Genomic DNA, 20,849 nt, shown 5'->3' on the forward strand with positions numbered 1-20,849 from the left:
GACCAGGAGGAAAAAGAACCTTAAAATCTTGCTCCATATGCACAAAGTAGAATGCATCTCAACTTCAGCTATCTACAATATCTTCACTTGATCTGGTCACCTGGTCTCCCCTTATAGCCAAGGGAGACCTGTTCATCTGACCTATTTTAAATGTCTATATTAAGATGAGACAAATCATGTCCTAATAGGTACTTTTAGAAGATTATTCATTTCAACTTCGTAGAGACATATAAAATAGGTCACATGAATCACCCATTTCTCTCCAGTGTAGAGGAAGATAAATTCTACCTAGTAAATGTTCAGGAATTTGTATTTTTTTTTTAATCTAAATTTGGATTAATAAATAAGACACTCTTCTCTTATTCTCTGTGTGAATGTGGTATAAGCAGCAGTGACCCAGCCACAGTCCTATACCTGCCTCATTATACTGAAGGAGTCTTATAGGGAAAGATTCTCTTAAGACATTGCAAGAGCCCTCTGTAAGGGAGGCTGTGAGGAAGTACAAGGTGTGTGGTTTATGTGCCTGAGTTCTTTCCCTTGTCTGCCCTTTGGCTGCCAGAAGAGAGGCAAAAGGGAAAGGCTGCTATGATGCACCCTGCCTTTGCAGGACGCTGGCAGAAATGCTGCCTTGGTTGGACGTGGTCTGGCACTAGTTCAAAACCACCATGGCAAAATTATGAATGCCAGCAGAAGAATTGAGGGCTTGTTAGTTTTATGCAAATCCTGGAATTCCTGTAGCTTCTGTCATGTATTTGAAAATGTACAATGTAAAAGGACACAGAAAGCAGAACAGAGCAGCAAAGTGGATCTCCATGGGTTATCTTCATTCAACTAATGCAGCCTATCTGAATGCAATAATTATGTCATTAATACCATAACAAAATGTTGCAGAGGCCATGTATAGAGAACACAAATTAAATCAATGTGCAGTGTGTGTTTGGTAGAGTCTTGTAACACTGATAGTTAATGATAAAAGAAAAGCCAAGAAGTGTAAATTAAATGTTCAGAGTTTACTTGGTTGTTTTGTATCTGTCCATCTGCCAGTCCTTCAGAAATTTCCATGTAGAAGTGAAGTAGACTTTAATTTTAAGTTCATTTAAGATAGTATCTTATCTATATGAGTCAGTTTTGTGGTTCCTTTGGATGCACCTTGTAAGAAAAAACTTCAGTAAATTTTGAAAACGGAGCTGTTTTCCACAGCAAAGTTTAGAGAATATAGGTAAGCAGCAAGGACAATTTAGATCAAGCTGTGTGTGCTGTGCTGGTGGCCTCAATACAGTTGAACTGCTTTAGTGATTTCTGTTTTCCGTGCAAGGAATTCCTCGCACACAGGGCTCTGTCCATGTCTCGTGACCCGGAGCGTGCGTGTGCTGTGCTGGGCAGTGCTGACACGCTCTGTGCTCCTGCTGTGTGCCTGCATCTCCCTGGGTCCGGGCCTGAAACGCGTCTGCTTCTGATTCCACAGCCTGGGTAAGCTGCACAAAGGCTGAGCACTGAGCCAGCACCGTGCTCAGCAGCTCACAGCTTGGATCTTTCTGTTGTACTCTGGGTAATTCATGCCCAAGACGGTCTGTGGGCTACAGGCAGCTGGGCTCTGCTGGGTACTGAAGAGCAGAAACTCACACAGGGAAATGCAGAAGGGCAGTTTCTGTGCCTCAGCCCCTCACCTGTGCCAGCCCCTGTATTCCTGCTGCATCACAGGCTTTGTACCAACACCACTCCTGGGTGTGCACAGGGTACCTGTGGGGAAAAACAGCAGGAACATGATACATCATTCTCAATGTGTAAACAACATGTAAAAAATCTGATTGCTTGTCTTGCTGAATCTTAATGTTCAAAAGAAGGCATTCTTTTATAGCCAAGTTTCTTTTAGAATGACAAAATACTTGTGGCAAGTTACTGGAGCCAGGTTTGTACAGTGACATGGTGGTCCAGGCAGAGTTTTTGAGGAAAGTTTTCTTCCCCAGTATGATATGGTTATAAGGGTTTGCCAAAACACTTTGGAATCGTTCTAATTCATGCAGAGCTTAAAAGGTAGTTTTATTAACATTTTTCATCCTTTTCAGATATTTATTAAGTTAACACTTCTTACACTTACTTATTTGTAAGCACAGCACCAACCCTGTTTACTATAGCAACAGAACTTCAATAAACTTTATGTTTATTTAAAAAAAAACCAGCAAAACTAACATAGAAGTGCTGTGCTGAACCATACATTGAATTCAAACCTTTCACGTTTCATGAGAGTTTTGCAAATGCTATCATATTGGAAATCAGGCCTGGGTGACTGTCAATGTCTGTAGTTTCAAATAGGCTGAAAATACTCCAGAGAGGGAACCTAAATACAAAATATAGGTGTATATCCTGATTCTTACATTTTCTTCCCAAAGATCGTGGATTTGTCAACATGTAACAGTATAAGACTTTACCACCCCATAGCTGTAAATAATGAGACACTGATCAAGCAACTTTCTCCTTCCTCCACCCCTTGCTGTGGGTTGCCACTTTGTCAGAAGTGACTTCTACACAAGCAGCGTGCTTTGTGTGTAAGGTCTGACTGGTCCTACTTTGTTCCCATGCCCATTGTTTTCCCAGCAATAATTTTTCCTTTTTTCAGAAAGAAAAGCACCAGTGAGTTACAAAATGAAAAATGAAAACAGAAATCCAGCTTCTTACAGTTCAAAAAACCCCAACAACATTGAGCAAGTAGCAGCAGAGTGGAGGAGCTCAGCTGGCTTATCTGACAGTAGCCATTTGCTTTAATGCAAGACATGTTTCTTTTGTCCATGTGCAGTGAGTATCCTCTAGAATGGATATGAAAAGTAATAGGGAATTGTATGATTTAATGGTGACCCTCGGTGCCATGCTTTGAACAGACCTATGATGTCTGTGTTGTCAGCTGTGGAGTGGGGCTCTCTTCAGTCATCAAAGCGTTTTAGCGCAGTTTACAGTCTGTTGTTTACGTTGTTGGCCAGTACTTTACTCTCCTGAATACAGTTTAACTATTCCGCCGCCCCTGTGATGAGTATTCTTTTCGGCAGCAGCAGTCCTCACAGCCTTGGAACATTGTTTTTGGACACAAACATACACAAGTTATTAGAACACAAGATCAAAGGAGGTGTCCCACTGTCTTCCTTTCAATGCTCCCATTGTGTTTGTATGCTGAAGCCTGCTAGAGAGTTAGAACCAGAGAAGGGGGAAAGGGGGGGAGGAAACCTTTGTACAAAGGTACTTGTCACTGAGAGAAGCCCATAAAAGATGATGTGAGAAAAGACACCAGGTGGAGTATAAACCACCCTTATTGTTAAGAAATGCAAATAAAAATCCTCTCCTATATTAAAACTTTTTTACTTGTCATTTCTTAGATGCTAAAGGAAAGATTCTGATTATTGAAGTCATGGCAGTACTTTCTACTTTGCTTTTTTTTCTTTTTATGTGTAGTACACTACACATGATATGGAAAAAAGTTTTTTTTCCTCTTTCTCTGCATATTTCTACAATTGTTAGCAAATTTCATCTCAGCAAAATATCCACTGGAAAAATAAAAATCAGAAAAATCACACTTTAAAATATCTCAATGATTCCCTTCTATGGGAGACATCCATAGTTTTTGATTAGTAAATAAAGTGTAAGTTCATTTTATTTGGATAGGAACAGTATTTTCCTTGGGGAAATGATGACAGAAAAAATCCTGCTAATCTTATATGATCTTTGAATTTCTTCTGGAGAATCTGCAATCAGATTCCAAGCAAACAGATTCTAGATCCAACACCCACTAAAATATACTGAAAAAGCCAATTGCTTCTAAATTGCTGAAAAAGCCCTGGCCCAGGTTTCTCAGCTATAGAGAGATACATGGTAGAAGGAGTCTCACTAGTTGTAGGCAGCATCAACTGACTTTTTTTACCTTTCTACTTTTCTGGTGAGCTGAAATTTGGATTACTGAGTTAGCTATGCAAAGTTTTTTGAGAGAGAACTTGCAGGACATAACAGGTGACAATTAGGAATTCACAATCAAAGCATTTCTAAACTCAGGCCATCACTGAAGGCAGTTGCTGATGAGGACTTTCAGAGTAATAGATGGAGAAAACAAAAACTAACCTAGCATGAACCTTTATACTCATCATCATCGTGGATTCTTCTGTTTTAGGACTTCTAAGACTCATTTCCCTGAATACAATGGAAAGAAGAGGTGGTACCACCTGAAAACGAATATTTTAGTGGGGGCAGTACAAAGGACTACTGGGTGTCTACTGGCGGTTGTGGAAAACAGCTCATCTACCAAATCAGCACTTGTCACCCTGAACTACCAGCCCTTAAACTCAACATCCATCTCTATCTGATGGGTGTTCTTGGCTCTGAAGAGAAGTGAAAGAGAAATTACTTAATCATGGAAACTATATCCAGTGGAATATGGAGACACAGTGGTCTTACAGTCTGGGACTACAAAGTTTGCCAGAGTTTTCTCCACTCTTCACAGGCTCTCAGAAGATTTATAGGAGTAATCTTGAAGAAGGCCTGGAAAAATTTCTCATGGTACCTGAGCATGTGCAATATTTGGCAGGTGATGTAGTGAATGTGCTCATTTGTGATAGACATCTTTCTGCTGCACAGACACTGTTTGAACTTGCTGATCAGTCTTTCTTCCCCCTCTAGGGTCAGGGCAGTTGCTGACATCCAAGAAAAACCCAAGGAAAACCTGTGAAGCAAGTATGTTTGGAGTTGAAAGGATGCCACAGTGCAGACTCATGCCAAAGCTTTGAGGCAATAAGCAAAGGCTGCAAAGCTGCTAAAGCCAGGAGGTGCTAACATGCCTGATTGCAAAAAAGCCTAAGGCAAAAGTGCTGAAAGAACTGCCAAGACCAGAGGTACAAGGACAAAGGCCCAAAAGCTAAAACACTGTCTGGTGACAGGCATCTGATTTATGTGTTGGGAATGAGCAGGCAAAGCACTCATCTGGTCACCAAACCAAAATTTAAATGTTCATAAAACGGTTTGTGACCCTAAATGCATCAGCAGGGTAGTGATTGAGGCAACTGTTGGAGAGGGATCATTGCTGTGGGCAATTCTTTGTTGATGGACTAAAAGGGATTTGGTTGGAACGTGGTTGAAATGGAGGCTGAGTGTGGTTTGTGACCATCTGTGATTCTCAGAGTGATGAGGCTAAAAATTATGTATCAGCTGGATCCTGGAAATATTAAGAGCTTACATATGGTCCATTGTCACTGTCAATGCTGCTGAGAGCATATATATGTTTTTCCTTCACAACTGAGCAACATTTTCTTAAAACACTTCTGTTCAATATGGATTGTTTAATGCAGAGGAGAACCACACAGTTTCCACTTTACTGCTTCTGTGTGCCTTTGGTTTTGTTTTTTTTTAAGAATTACATGGGGCTTTTCAACTTTAAAAAACACGTATCAACCCTCACTTACTCTGGAGGTGGTGTAGCATGACCAGCATGCCACTTCCAGGTGGAAGAGAACAGCACCCACCTGAGACTGTGGGAGGCCAATACCAGCCTTCTTTAATCTCCAGCTGGAGGGAACATGGCAGGAGAGCGCAAGAAAAGGAAGGAGATAAAGCAGAAGAACTGGAAAGCAGTATCTTACCACTACCCAGACAGGAAAATCAGTGTGGTGCTTTCATCTATCAGGTAACTCTTGCTATTGCAACTATTGTCATTAATTTTGCTATGCTATTGAATATTGACAATGAATTCCTAGAATGGTCTTATTCACTTGCTCCTTGGCTAAGAAGCACTTCATATCATGTGCTGCTTTATAGTATAGCAAGGTTCAGAAGGGTTTTCCATCTTCTGAAGAAGTGGAGTGTAGTCAGCCCTAATGAAAGGGCAATGAATAATACTCCATCTCATAGCTTTCGAACTTTGAGAATTCCACTGAGGTCACTGGGTTGGAGATCCTTTAATCATTAGTACTGTTCTGTGAATGGTGTACTTGACTCTCATATTTCACTAGACGTCACTACTTAACACACTTCTGGCCCCATGGAAAATCTTTGTATGCCTTGAGGTCCCTGTAGTTTAGTCCCTGAGAACCCTGAGGTTCCTGTTTAGTTGTTATACCATGCTAAATTCTCCTGAAATCAACCGGAATTTGATGTCTGAGCAAAACCATGCTGAGAATCACAAGATTTGTCACTTTGAGAGTAGCTAAAACTTTCTCCCAGGTGGAGGAAGAATTAGCTGCAGTTGTGATTCATACCCAGAGTAACGTCACCAGCTTTTTATTGTGTTAGTCCTGTGCCCAAGCAAGTCATGAACCCATTGTACATGGAGTCAGCTACTGACATTTGGGATTCTTTCGTCAGATTTGCTCTCCTGTGTTGGTTCTGCAGGGTATGTCATCGACTGCAATGAGAAAGGGCTTGCTCTAAACTCTAACAAATGTTGCGTATGCGAAGGCAGTTGTGCACAAGAGTGGCTGTGTTCTGAACACGAGTTCCTCAACACAAGTGGACCTCTGTAATCTGCTGTGAAAGAAAGCCAGGGCTTCTTCCCCTGCCCACTTCAGCAGACCTGCTGAACTTGAGACATTTCTAAGGCCTTGTTTTATTGAGCTGAATGTGAGCACCATCTCACAAGATGAATGGATAGGCCCATCCCATTTGGGGTCACTTATGCTAAGCTGTTCTCTATTTCTCATAAACAGTGAAGATAAGTGATATTCCAAATAAAATTGCTGATGAAGTTTTAAAGGGTACTTGTGCTTATGCCAACCTGACGTATTAGGATTTAGAATTTCTTCATATGAATCAGAAAATTTTTACAAGTTTTCACAGTTCAAGTGAAGCTCATGCTCCCATGAACCTGCTCCATCTAAATTATTTTCTTTCCCTCTTTGACCTCCCCAAAACAAGAGATAATCTTCAGAGGAACAAACATGTCACCAAAATACTCAATATAAAAAATGGGCCAAACAAATTATTAAAATACATAAAAAAGAAATTCACAAAAAATGCATGTTATTAGCTATTTGACAAGCAATGATGCTGTTGCAATGGCTGCATTTCACAATGCAAGGGTTTTCTTTTCTAGACAGATAAATAGTTGGAATAATGTGAGAAACGACTTTGCAATCATCCAAAGAACAATTTGGGTTGAAACGGTTCATTTAATGGCATTGCATTGGCTGTGCTGTGCAGTTGTTTCATACCAGACCTTCACCACATCCATGTGCTTTGGAATTCCTTCTAAAAATGAGCTCCAAGCCTGACCCTCCTCTCCCGGTCCCAATTCCCTGCAGAAGTGTTACTACATATGCTTTGAATCTTTTTTTCAGATGAGCTCCCAAGTCTAACTCCTTCCTCCCTGTGCTTGAAACATATGGATTTGAAAGCACAGATGTGGCCTTGAAGTTTTTTGGACCAGGCCCATCTGGGTCAAACCCTACATAGTTTGACTAGTAGTTTCTTGAGTTAAATTCTCAGAAGTCTTCATTTTTTCTTGTTCTGAATCTACTACGTACTCCCTTTTATCTCTCCTAGCTGAACTACAAGGATCTCCAGGGAGATGTGATTTTCATAAACAGAAATATAATGACCAGCCAGAGGAAGAAAGCAAATTTTTAATGACTGTGAGAACTATCTTTATGAAAGAGCAAGTTTTCTTTTAGTTTATGCTCTATGTAAAACCCACACCATTCATAATTTGGAGAAGCAGGGGAGATTCTTTGTAAATCTCATCTACTTAACTACTAATGAAAAAAAGCTGAGAGAGACTGTCCTCCTGCTGCCAACATTTTGAATCACTGAGAAAGGGTTCCGGACCTGACCCCGAGAGCTGCATTTTGGCATTAACAGTGACTTCATTAGGACCACTTGTGTGCGAAGGGATGCCCGTGAAAAACAATTTGCACGACTAAGTCAGCAGAACAACTGCTTTTCCAGACACGCTGGCTTCCTCCGCGATCCAGATCGGCGGAGCGGGGAGCGGAGGAGCTCAGCAGCGCACGGGTGCGAGAGGCGGCGTGCGGGGTGCCCGGAGCCCCGCGGGCGGCGGCGCGGCCCGAGCGGAGCCCGGGGCCGGCCCGTGCGGGGTCCGGCCGCTGCTCGGGGGCGCGGCCCGCGGGGCTCGGCGGCTGCAGAGGGCGGCGCTGGCGGCGGGGCCGGGCCGGGCCGGGCCGGGGGGCAGCGGGCGCCTTGTCCGCCCGGCGCCCCCGGGGCTGCGCGGAGCGGGGCCGGCCCCGCCGCCCGTGCCTGGCTGGAAGTGAAACGCGCCCCGGCTGCTCCTTTTTCTTTTTTCTTCTTCTTCTTTTTTTTTTTTTTTTTCCCCTTTTTCCTTTTTGAGCCTCCAAAAGGCTCACTCGCCCCTTTCATCTGCCGCCGCGGCCCAATGGGAAGGCGGAGGCTGCCTGCAAGTGGTCTAATCTCAATGAGGTGTCAATCATGTTCCCCGGTGGGTGAAGTAAGGTCTTTTGTAACCGCCTCTGTCTTTGGGAAAGAGAGGAGAGAGGAGGAAGGCTGGAGCGGAGAGGGGGACGCCGGACCGTGCTGCAGGAGAGGAGCTGAGATTTGAGCTCGCTCGTGTGTTAGCAGGGAGAAGCGGAGCACATGGATTTCTGAACACGCTGGGATTTTATATATCTACAAAAAATAACAACAAGCGAACCTGACCCTCCTGAAAACAGTCAAATGAATCGTAATTGCAGATCAATGCAGAGAGATGGGGAAACTTCATTCGAAACATGGTTAGTTCCTTTCACTTGCTACTTCCTTAGCCCCTTCCCTTTATTCGGATTTTACTCGGTTTGTTGCTGTGATTTTATACTGGTGTCTAACGATCTTCCTTTATTATTTCCCTCACACACTTTCCTCCGGATCTGCCTAGCTGCCGTTTGTAAACCCAGAGAAAGTCCAGAAGGTAGGGATGGCTCCTCACTGTTAGTAACTTTGAACGCCTTCCCCCGGTCCGGCCGGCTGCCCCCGGCCCCCTGCCCTCTCCCCTCAACTTTCCGCCGCGCTTTGCTCTCTGCGCGGCCGCCCCGGTGCCAGCCCCGGTGCCAGCCCCAGCCCCGCTGCCAGCCCCGGTGCCAGCCCCAGCCCTGCTGCCAGTCCGGGCCCCAGCCCCGGTGCCAGTCCCGGCCCTGGCCCCAGCCCCAGCCCGGGATGGCCGCGGGGGTCGGGCGGGCTCTGCGGGCGGCTCAGCGGCGGCATTGTCTCCTCTTTTCTAGGTGATAGTTTTGCGGTGAACGCCTCTCTGGCTCGCAGAGGGCTGGAGGACTGGATGGTGAAGCAGAAATACTCCGGGGGCAGCAGCAGCGGCGGCAGCAGCTCGGGACTCCAGCACGGCTGCCAGCACCGCGCCGTGTGCAGGCTCTCCAGCGCCAGGGTATGTCAGCTTCCTCGCTGCCCCCCCGCCCCTTCCCTTTGAAATACTGAAAGGCAAAAGCTCTTTCTACATCCCTCTTTCCCTCCCAAGGGGCGGTTGTGCAAAGGAAGGTTTTCTTTGCCCTAATGTTGCTCCGAGGCGCTGCCCCGTGGGTGGTTTCCTTCAGTCCTTTGATGAAGTTAGAAGCTGCAGAGCAAACTTGGTGAGGGTACAAAAGCCAGAGGAGTAAGGGAACCTGACTGCTGGTGTCTGGGCAGTAAGATTAGAACAAAACCTTTCACAAACAGGAACAAACAATATCTGGGGAAAGCCCAGTACCCAGCAAGTGTGCGATAGCTTGTGAGCCCTGATTAGTGCACAAGTTTGCCTGTGACATTTTGGCAGTCAAGGAGAAGTCCCCGAAGAGTTACTGTTATTTATTTGCTCTTTGCTAATAACGTGAGGCTGACTTTCCCCACCAGAGTTACTGTGCCAGTTGCTTGTCCCGGCTGTTTCACTGGTCACTTTCCACCCCTTCTCTTCCCTTCAGTCCTCCCTGTAAAGCTGGGCTGGAGGAAACATTTCAGTTGCCGTTTTATTTATTTTTAATGTTGTCTCTTTAAACAAAGAGGCATGATGGGAGGTAAACAGACTTAACATTACTTAGATATGGTCCTCATAGTGTTTCAGGGTGTGATCCAGAGCTTATTGATGTTTACTGAAAGACTTCCATTGACTTTGGATCAAGCCCTGAAAGTTTCATCACTGGAAAGGTAACCTGAGAGATGGGGAGATTGGAATCTGTGCTTCCCAGCAAGCAGTGTGGCTTTGAAAGCACAGGCAGAGCCAGGGCCACCAAACCTCCTGCAGGCTCTTTGCTTTGTCAGCTACCAGTTGTATTGTCAGAAGCCTGGACTTCTTGTGTCTCAGGAAAAATTCACTTGCAAGTCAAGAATGCTTCATTTTAGGTGGGATGTGTAAGTGAGTAGAAGATGTGTAGTATGGGAAAAGCTAATGATGACATTTCATATTCCACCAGTATTGTATTTTGAGGAACATTAATTGTGTGAGAGTCACTAGAAGTAAAGACAAAGGGGTAAGATATTGATTTGTTGTAACTGATGAATATAATCACCTTCAACTTGCAGGTATGATTGGTTGAAGTGATATTTATTGTGCTTTACTAGGAAACAATATGTTCAAAGAAAGAAGTTCTCATTAACAAGAGTATGTACTATGATACAGATGCAAAGAGTAAGAGCACCTGTTTTTAATTATTTTCTAATTATCCCAGTTTTTGTAAGTCACGTTTTTTACATATGTTCTACCTTTCACATGTATGTTTTCTAGAAAAGAAGCCCAACTCATCAAACTAAACAAAGATTTAATATAAAGAGTTAAAGCTGAAAACTTTGACTTTAGTTTGTGAAATGTATTTTCTTCCACAAGGGTGATTTGCTTTCTGAAAAGAAGAAAATATATTTTGTCAAAGGTCCTTTCTATTCACAACCCTCTTGAGTTGGTGAGGTCTGCTCAGCTGGAATGGCAGTAGAACAGTATTTCCCCTCTCAAGAGGAAGTCCTCCTCTTGATGGCTCAGCAATTAGCAAGCCATTAACTAAATATTAGTCTGCAGTTTTAGTACATTATAAAACTGTAAATAGGTTTAAGTGTGTTAAAAAGCACTGTTCCCATGAGGCCTTTTACTGTCATCCTTATTGAGATGTTTCTGAATGTTCAAAAATATTTGCCATTTATTGCCTAATGTATAGGTAGTATCTGTGTGCGTGTATAGCCTGCTTGTTGATTTAGTTTAATTGTCATCCTGTCACAGGCACACTGAGACAGCTACATTAAAGTTCCTTTAAAATACGAACTTTTGGAATATGGAAGGATGCGTTTCTAATCCTACATTGGAACCAGATGTGCCATATGTACAGTCATTTTGACAAGGATTACGGAGTCACAGCTATTGACTCCATAACTGAGACTGCATGGCTGCTTCTCTTCTGAGATCTCTTTGATCTCTTGTATAATTATACCAAGATACAAAGGGAATTGTAGCCTAACCTCTTGGTTCTTTGGTCTCCTCAAGATGTACAAATAGTAGTTTCTTCTGCTAGTGGTTAGTCACGGGGTCGTGTGGGACAGTGGTGTAGTCCCCAATAGTGTACTAGTGTTGCACTTTAATATACCTTACTGCGCTTGAATCTTCTCCTTACTGCTTCAAAATTCATCTTAAAATGTTCAATAAGCTTACAAGGCGCTGTGGAATGGTACGGTTTTATTGTGTCACAGCTGAAGCTGTGACTTCTCAGCAAAACATATTTTTTCCCCCCAAAATAGATCCCAAATTACCGTGTTTGTGACTTATGGCAGAAAGGGCTAGATCAGACACTGATGAAAATACCTGCATACAGAAACATACAGCTGTGTTAAAAAAATAATGGTCCTAGAAATAACTTTCCTAGTAGGAATTCTTAACCAGAGCTTTGTTGATGATGGTTTTGTTAGAATGTAGGGCCTGAATTTGGTGAAATTCAGTTTACTTTCAAAGAGCTGTTGATGGGAGAGGAGAGCACCTAGTCTGAAGAACTCCCAAGACTGAAAATTCAAAATTTGAATAATTTAATCAAAACTTGGATGTGATAGTACAGTTTGATTTATTTTACTGTCTGCAAGCCAAAAGTCCTGTCTTGGTTGTAGGTGGAAGGCTGTTTCTCTCAAGAACAGACAGTGAATTGTTCTGCTAAAGTTAGTCATCCAGGGGAGATGACACTGAAGTTCAGGCAATTCATGCAGCATTTTACAAGAGGAATGAGTAACTAATACAGGAAAGCAGTAAAGTTTCATTTGGAGTCCTCTCTAGAATGATTGAATTTACAATTGTTGAGGAGGGGAGGTCTTTACATCACTTCACTCAAGGAGAGTTCCATTATACTACACCTTTCCTTCTGAGAGTTTCTCGGAGAAGACTTCCCTCAGCTGATGTGTTGTTCCTGTTGTGTCCTGTCCCTCTGTCTCTCCCCTCCAATTCACCGCCAGAACGGCGATTAGCGTCCCGCTGTTGCCAGGAGCGCTCCGGGAGGGCTCTGCTGGTGGACGGTCGGGTGAAGGTGCTGTGGTGGGCGCTGTGCTGGGGGGGAGCTCCGGGCTCATTAAACCATCATTAAACCATTGCCACCCGCCCGGCAGGGGCTGCTCTGCCCCAAGGGTTTTAATGACTCTGCTGGCCTGCAGCTTCCACTTCGTGGGGGATTAAAGGGTAAAGGAATTCTGTTGCATCCATGAAAAGTATGAGGTCCAGAGTCATCTTCTGGTTTCAAAGCTAATTGAAACCACTGAGGCTGTAAATCTGCTAGCAACTGAATACGCTTCTTTTGCTGCTTTATGAATGAGTTAACTTGTATCCAGAAAGGTTTTTCTGATACTGTGGATTATCCTGTATAATTCTTATGCTTAAATTTATTCAGTGTGTTTACTTTTACAAACTATTTTTGGAAATCAACATTGTTTGCAAATATTCATGTATTTATTTATTTAACTGAGAAATGGTTCTATGCTAGAGGGGGGAATATTAAATATGACATTTGCTTAGTTCCATTTACTTTTATCTTCAAAGCCATAAGAAATTTTACTAGGTTCTTGTGCGTCTCATTGACATCTGTGCTTGGGAATGGAAAAAATATCCTATTTTTAATTAGATTTCAAACCAACTCTCAGTGAACCACATTGTAGGTAATCATTTTAGGTAAAATAGAAATGACTTTATCTTACCACTTCCACTGGGCTTGTTGGTACTAGTGATCCCCATGTTCAACCCTAATTGATATTAATTAGAGTTGAGTATCTGGTTTAGGACTGACACAGTATGAAATTCTGAGGCGCATCAGTCCTTCTGAGGTGGGGCTTGTTCTCCATTTGTTCTGTGCCTGTAACTGCCAGTGACATTAATGGGCATTCCTTGCATGGCTGAGAGGAGACAACACCAGTGTCAACTTCACTGCTCCTCTAGTATGATCAATCTTAAATTAAAAAAGAAGCTCTTCCTAGTCCCCCACTGTTAAATTGTGTGTGTGTGTGCATATTAAAAATACATCGCCTTACAGAAGACACAGCTGTAGGTCATTCATCCAAAATGAAAATAATAAACAGAAATTAGATTTTTTTTGGTGTTATGTACATAGTATGGCTTAAAGGCTGTTGAAATACAGGATTTAATTGTAGCACTACTTTGGGGTCATTTAGTGGGTAAAGTGACATTTGAAAGTCTGCCTTCTTACTGGTATGGTGACAAGAGCAATGAAAGTTTCTTTGGATGTTATCTCGAGTGATTGCTTGAAGTGATTTTTTTTAACTGAAATGTTTTCAAGTCCATTAATGTCAGTACTATATAAATAATTATTTTTATTGACTCTGAAGATGAAAATAAACAACAGGCCCAGCAGTTCTTGATATTGGTATGACTAAAAAGTACTTTAGTACACAAAAATATTGTCTATGGCATTTAAAATAAAATTACCAAACTTTGTGTTGAGGGAGAGAAAAGCAGAATCTTATTTAGTGTTGAAATTTGGTGCCAACAAACCAAGATAATTTAATTAGTGGTGTACATAGTATATCTTGACAGCTCTGGTTTGGGAAAATTATAATATGAATATTAACAATCAAAGAGTCTCTGCAAGTATTAGTGCCATGGTGATGAGATTAGTGAATTGGCCAATACTGTAGCAGAAAGCTGGATTCCAGGGGAATTATCCTTGAATGATACCAGTTGGTGCAATTAAAAGCCACAATTCAGTTGCCATATGGAAAGTGTTAGGCATCCTTATATGGTTTCAAAGCTGTGTGCCAGAGGTTAAATTGACATATGAAGAAAAGCATAAATTAAATATTTTGTGTTATGAAATTAAAAGTTAACTTTGCCTGAGCCATATGGAGGAGGTAGATGGAAGACTGTCTGTATTTCATCAGGGCTTGTTTTATAGGTGTTTCAGATTTAATGTGGTGCACTTTTAATTTGGCATGTTGATTGGCCATGGAAAGCCGAATGGCCCATGAAGTTTCTGCAAACAATCTCATTAAAGGAACTCTTTTTTTGATCTCTAACAACCCTCTTTCTCCCACCCCCGCCAAAGTGCAGTTACTTAGGTTGATGTTTGTAAGAAGAAAACATATTCTCTGTAGTAGCTGGGTCAAGTTCTCATCTGTGTCTCTTGAGCTCCTGATAGTCCCTGTTGGCTTAGTGAAACTTTAATTCTTCTGAATGATAAGGCCTTGGTTGTGGAGTGTATTCTCTTCTGTAATGTGGGATGAAAAGTAACAACAATTCGTTATATTCTTTAGTATCTTAAATGTAAATAATGCAGTCCAGACTTCACACTAAAACTTTAGTTATAACAAAAAAGAGATGTTTAGAGCACATGATAGTTGACATAGGGGAATGTTCTTTACAGCAGCATTCATTACCAGAAGGGTTTTCTGTAGGTTTTGGGATCTGTAATAAGACCCAGGAGCAGCTCAGTAAGTAGCTATTTGTATGCACCCTTCAGAAGAAGATCTCAGTTGACTTTAATGGTTTCTTTTGACTTGAGTTATGAACAGAGGAAAGAGAAGTCTCTTGAGTACTAAAACTTTGTAGGAGTTAGTTTTTCCAAAGTTCGGGAAATAATTGTTCAGCAATGATATTTAAATCAGAATGGAACATTGCTCCCAGTGCTGCAGATGTTGGCCTTTATAGAAATCCTTGCAGACGGATTTTGCTTCGTGAATGTCAGCATCAAACCTTGGCTGGAAAGCAAATGGTAGATGTTCAGACATATGAAATACTTGAAGTTGTTTTTTTGGTTTTTTTTTTTAATGGAACTAATTTTTCTTCATGTCCCAGTTACTTTGAATACTTGAGAGTTATCTATAAATATCACATAGTTTAAAATCTTTTCATGGAAAATGAGGTAAAGTTGTAGTTAAAAAAATTAATGTGAAGGAAGGGTCAAATATACTTTCTCTGTGAATTTATTTAATCATATCTGCCAACATTGGCAGCAAAACTAAGCCTGTATTTACTCCTACAGAGTAACTACAGCTATGGGAGACTGAGTTGGACTGTATTGCATTCAGGAATTATTAACAAAGTTCCAAATGCAAAATCTTCATTGTGTCTGATTTTTGAGCCAGCAAAGCGTGTTTGTATTGCAGTATCTCATGACATTTCTCATTGCAGTGGTGGAAAGCCAGTGGTGTTAGCTTTGGTGAAAGGGCTGTGCTGGCTTTTATTGTAAGCTAAGAGAAAGGGGAAATGATTTGTGTGCCTTCAATCACTGCTCCCCTGGTGTCTATGCAAGGGGATCTGTTGTACAGGGCATTCACTTTCTGTAGGCTTCTGGATTTATTGTCATCAGAGCAATATGGCATGTTTTTTGTTGCCTTGTAACTTACTGTCCACTGTTTAATAAGGTGATCCATTGGCTTGCCATAGGACTTGGCTTTCCAACAGGCTTTTGTCTGTAAGCAAGTGTTCAGCTGGATTCCCAAATCTCTCTGTTTTGTGTCTCACATCACCTGATAGGTGCCCATCATACCTCAGGAGTACTTGTGGTTTAGCCATACAGAATTTAATTGTTTAAGGAGTGCTGCAGTGTCTTTTGGGGTGGTCCTGTAGCACTTTCAGAAGGGGTGGCTGAGAGGGGCCCTCAGCACTGTCTGTCAGTATCTGGAGGGAGGGTGTCAAGAGGCTGGAGCCAGGCTCTGCTTGGTTGTGCTAAGTAATAGGAGAAGAAACATCTGGAAGAAACTGATGCACAGAAATTTCCACCTGAACATGAGGAAGAACTTCTTGTGCAGTGACCAAACCCTGGATCAGGTTGTCCAAGAGGCTGTGGAGTCTCCCTTCACTGGAGAGATTCAAGAACCTTCTGGACACAATCCTGTGGCCTGTGCCCAGGGATGGCCCTGCTGGAGCAGATGACCCAGATGATGTGGTTCCTTCCAGCCTGAACCACTCTGCAATTCTGTGGTTTGGCCTATTATATATTATAGAGCAATGAATGATCCTATTGTTTTGGTCTGTAAAACTTCTGCTGGTATAAATCTTTTTGCTCCCCCGATGATCTGACAGTGGCCACAGGAGACTGAAATGCTATCAGTGCCTGAGATGCTCCTCAATGGCCAAGAAGAGCCCTGTAAAAATACACCTAAAGGGTCCCAGCAGTGACCAACCCCTCAGCAGGGGAGCAGAATACCCTGTGGTTCCTTGGTTCAAACCAAGGTCCCTGCCAAATGTACATAGAAGGTAGTTGTTCCTTAAACCTAGGGCTATTAATAAAGTTTAATACTTGTCAACAAGACTTATCAGGCAAGCAGTTTTTCAGCTTTTTGTCAATGCTACAATAATTTGGTAATTTTATCCATTAACCCTCCTCAGTCTGAGAATTCAGTGGACTCTGAAACTCATTGAGTTGGCTGATGGGGTGTGGGTGTCTCGATTACACCTTGAAAGGGGACATCTACCAGCCTTGCTTTCAGTTTGAGTGGGTTTGGATTTAAATGCAGACTCAATGGCTCTTGTTTCTTTGTGTCATTTGCAATGAGAATGGCTTGAGAATGTGAGATCCTCCCTTAAATGTTCAGTTATGTTTCGAGCAAAATTTGCAGCATAGGACATTTCAGGTGTCTGGAATTTTCAGCCATGTATCCTTGGACTTCTGACTAACAGATGCAGGCAGTGTATGTTGCTTTAGCTCAGAGGTGGATTGGCATGTGGTCAGAACAGTCTGTGCACTGTCCACCCAGAGAAATACTTTGTATTTTGCGATTAGGGTGGAATTTAATGCATTTGGGGGCATTACTGTGGCAGCTTTAAAGGGATTAAGTATATTGAGGTTCCTATTAAAGTATAACATTGTGATTCAAGATCTGTGAAAGAAAATCATGCATGGGTGTTTGATCTTGGGGTGCAGCCACACATGCTGTGAGGCATAAAATAAGGGGATAGACTCAGTAGGGAAGTGACAGAACAAAGTACCGTCTTGCAGGAGAAATGGGATTTGGGAGCAGCCTCGGATCTTTTGATCCACACTCTGATGCGGATGATGAGTGGTATGGAGGTGACAGATTTGTCTTGGGGGAGGAAGGAGAACGGTGGGTAGTGTGTCACATTGCCCTCGGAGATAGTTTGCTGTCTGATTCCCCAAAGATTTGATAGTGGTAGGTAAGGACTAAGCTGCTTCTTGTCCTATCTTAAAAATCTTTCATACTTCCAGGACAGTTAGTTTCAAGAGAGTTGGGTAAAGAGGGTAGTAGCTGTAAGGCTAAGCCTTGTGCCTTGTGTGAATAGGAAGAACAAATGCCTGTTTGGGGGAGTGGGGATTTTCTCAGAGCAGAGTCCCAGCCCTGAGCTCACAGAATAACAAGCAGTCTCTGTATTGCGTAAGATGCTGCGGTTAAGCCTGTATCAGTGTTGCTGTAATAAACTGCTCTTTTTGAAACAATAAATAATAATTTTGCCTGTGAACTCTCCAAGTCTCTCTCTGTTCGTGTAGCGTACGTGTGTATACACTACGGACACTCATTCCCCTGTAAAGAGAGAACATCACAGTCCAGCAAACAGAATATCTGTCATTCCAGCTGTGCAAAGGTCTAAGGCAATAACCCAAAATATCCTGGAAGAAATTCTAAAAAGCATTGAAGAAATCAATCGTCTGATCCTAGAGGAAGGTCTTTGATGTACTCCTGGTAAGTTTATACTGGGAGCCTGCCTATTTATGGTCAGCCATAGACTTTCTATATGAAAAGTGGATCAAATAATTTCATAAGCTCCTGCTGTAAAAAAAGATGGTTGATAATTTTCTAAAGCGTACACACTGTTTAAATGTAGATTGTGGCTTTTAGCAGAAGGCCAGGTGGGGAGGAAAGGCTTTTCAAAACAAGTACCTACAGGAAAATAAATAATACTTTGATATTTTTTCCCATGGAAAAACTGTGCCTCATTTAGCCATCCTGAATATTTAATTTTATTTTGAGGATAAACTTCATAGGTTATCTCAGTTAAAGCCACTTTTATTTATGCAAACCTTATGTGCAAGGTCTTGTTCCTGATGTGGATTTATATGTAAAAGGAGTTTTTTCAAATCCCATAAATAAATTACATTTAAATGTATATTTTTAACTAACTCGGTGCAGTCAGGTAAGACTGTTTCTATAATTTTTAAAAATCCTGCATTATTTCTGTGATGCTTTATGCAAAAGTCCTGCTGTAATAGAGGGGAAGCTTCTCATTGGTTTTAGTGGTTTTGTATTGGGTTCTCTGCCACATCAGTGGAAGACAAGGGAAGGTTCACGAGACTAATATTCTTTTAATCTGGCAGCTACGTTGCTGGTGTAATGGCAGTGTATTTTCCCCTGCAGATGCAGTTTATCTGATCATTTTATGACAGGTTCACAAAAGTTTTTCCCAGCTGTACTGCCACTTAAATTCCCATTTGTAATTAGCAATGTAATCTTCCAGATAGGTTTAAAAAGCATATTTTGAAAGAGGCTATTCCCACAGCACTGCTTAATACCCATTAAAATGCCAGATTTTTATTGTATGAAGGTGTTTTTTTATCTAATTAGGTTGGTTTGTTAAAGTATTGAACCACATCTCATTTTTTTTTTCTTCTACTCTAAGGGTGTTTTCAATCATTTATTTATGACTAATAGGAAGCACACAATATCTTTAACTCTGGACTAATGCACAGCATAAAGGAGTAAATGAGATCTCTTCCTGTGAAAGCTATTGTACAGGGCTTTACTTTGAATGATATTTGCTCTCAGACTGCAATGTGGTGATATGTAACAAAAAAGAAAGAAAAAAACCCATAGCATGTGGAAAGGAAGTATTGTATTCACTGATGCTATATAGACTTCACTGGAATTTGGTCATCAGCCTTACCATGGCACTCTTTTCCAGATGAGTGTTTGATTTCTTTTTTTTTTTTTAATGTCATATAGGAAAAGAAAATTGTGAGAACTCTGTACTGAAATTCAAAAGTAAGGCACATTGAAGTAGCTCTGTGTCCTTGGGCATTTGCTGTTATCCAGGAGGGACCAGCTAGACTGCAGCATGCAGGTGTTTGTGCTTATTCATTAAATATACATGTGTTCAAATACAGAACAAACCTCTGCTAAAACAATCGGCCCTCAATCTGTGACCACCTCTGATTTTCCCCATTTTGGAAAGACAGAAAGCAAAGGCACTGCAGTGGGAAGCCCCCTAGATTTGTCAGTAATTGAATAACAGACAATGGGTAATGTCCTGTGGGAGAAGCAGAAGGGCTGTGAGGTCCCTTATTAGCTCTGCCAGGGTAATCTGACCCTCCTCATGTGTTTCTGATGGCAGCACTGGCAGCCTTGCCTCCTCAAAAATGAGGGGAATTTCACCACCACTGGGGAAAGTAGGAAAGCTTGTCAAACACAGAAGAGCAGAATGGTTAGATGAGAAAAATGCTAATGATGTGCCTTTAGGGGTATGTTTTAAGGAAGGAAAGAGTCCTGGCCTGGTGTGCAGTCTGAGTGTCTCCTGATAGCAGCAGGAACCCTGTCCAAAGGCAGGGTGAGGCTTGCTCCTTCCACTGTCTCAATGGACATGGGCTCTAGTCAAGCTCATCTGCTACTGCACATCAATTCCAGTATCCAGCAGGGTGAGGACTGGGCAGCCACTGCTGCCTTCACTTAGAGACTCTTCTGAGAGGCACTCCAGCCTGAGAGTGCCAGATCAGGGGGTGGATGTGCTTTAAATTGGGCTGGCACAGCTCACTGCTGCTAGGGAGCTGGGTGCTAATAGCTGATGGCAGAGCTGGGCAGAGGGAGCTGCCTTTGCTAGAAAAGTCTTCTGATGTTCACTCTTATCTGTGTGTTGGTGGGAGGGGAAAAACCCCTTGTGTTACCTGGACTTAGCCTTCCACAGCCAAGCATCTTCCTTCTCCTGCCAAAGGTGATGAGCAGTGTTCTGTGTCATGCCTGGCTGCATTCCTGACTCTGTTGTGCCTTGTGCAGCTTTTTAGTGGCCCTTCCCTCTGTGTCAGCACTGCTGTGGCCAGGGACAGTGGCCTTTCTTCTGCTGACCAAGGTCTGCTTGTGGCTGGGTTTCCCCAAACTTCTGCTGGAACTGCCTGCCTGAGCTGTACAGAGAGGGAAAGGTGCATGCTTTGCCACGCAGTTTGTGACTGTGCTGTTGATAGGAGGGATTTTGGAGTGAGTGATCTTGGTGGAGTAGAAAGGGTTACCTTGTTGAAGTTGCCCAGGCGCCAATCCGCTGGCACACCGCAGGTGATCGGGAGTGAATGTTGTTTAAAGCGCCTGTCCCACGGCTTCACAAATGTGCTCTGACCAGAGGATGTTTTTCTAACTTCAAAGGGCTTCTCAGGCTGGCTCGGTGCCTCACAGACTGAGTCCACAATTCCTCTCTGCTCATGATGTGTTCTAACCATGTGTGATTTTTTTTGGTATGTGATGTTTTCTTAAAGAGGCATTGACCTGTG

General features: G+C 42.4%; 1 protein-coding gene across 1 annotated transcript in view; it reads left to right on the forward strand.

Annotated features, from left to right (window-relative positions):
- Positions 1-8,572: 8,572 nt before the first annotated feature.
- Positions 8,573-20,849, forward strand: part of NKD1 (NKD inhibitor of WNT signaling pathway 1) — a 104,028-nt gene continuing 91,751 nt past the window's right edge. The window contains exons 1-3 of the mRNA XM_058813736.1: positions 8,573-8,711; positions 8,852-8,884; positions 9,195-9,352. Coding sequence (XP_058669719.1) covers positions 8,687-8,711; positions 8,852-8,884; positions 9,195-9,352 — 216 coding nt within the window. The 5' untranslated portion in view covers positions 8,573-8,686. The remainder of the gene's footprint in view (positions 8,712-8,851; positions 8,885-9,194; positions 9,353-20,849) is intronic.

The sequence above is a fragment of the Ammospiza caudacuta genome, chromosome 13 (assembly GCF_027887145.1).
Source record: "Ammospiza caudacuta isolate bAmmCau1 chromosome 13, bAmmCau1.pri, whole genome shotgun sequence".
Lineage (NCBI taxonomy): Eukaryota > Metazoa > Chordata > Aves > Passeriformes > Passerellidae > Ammospiza > Ammospiza caudacuta.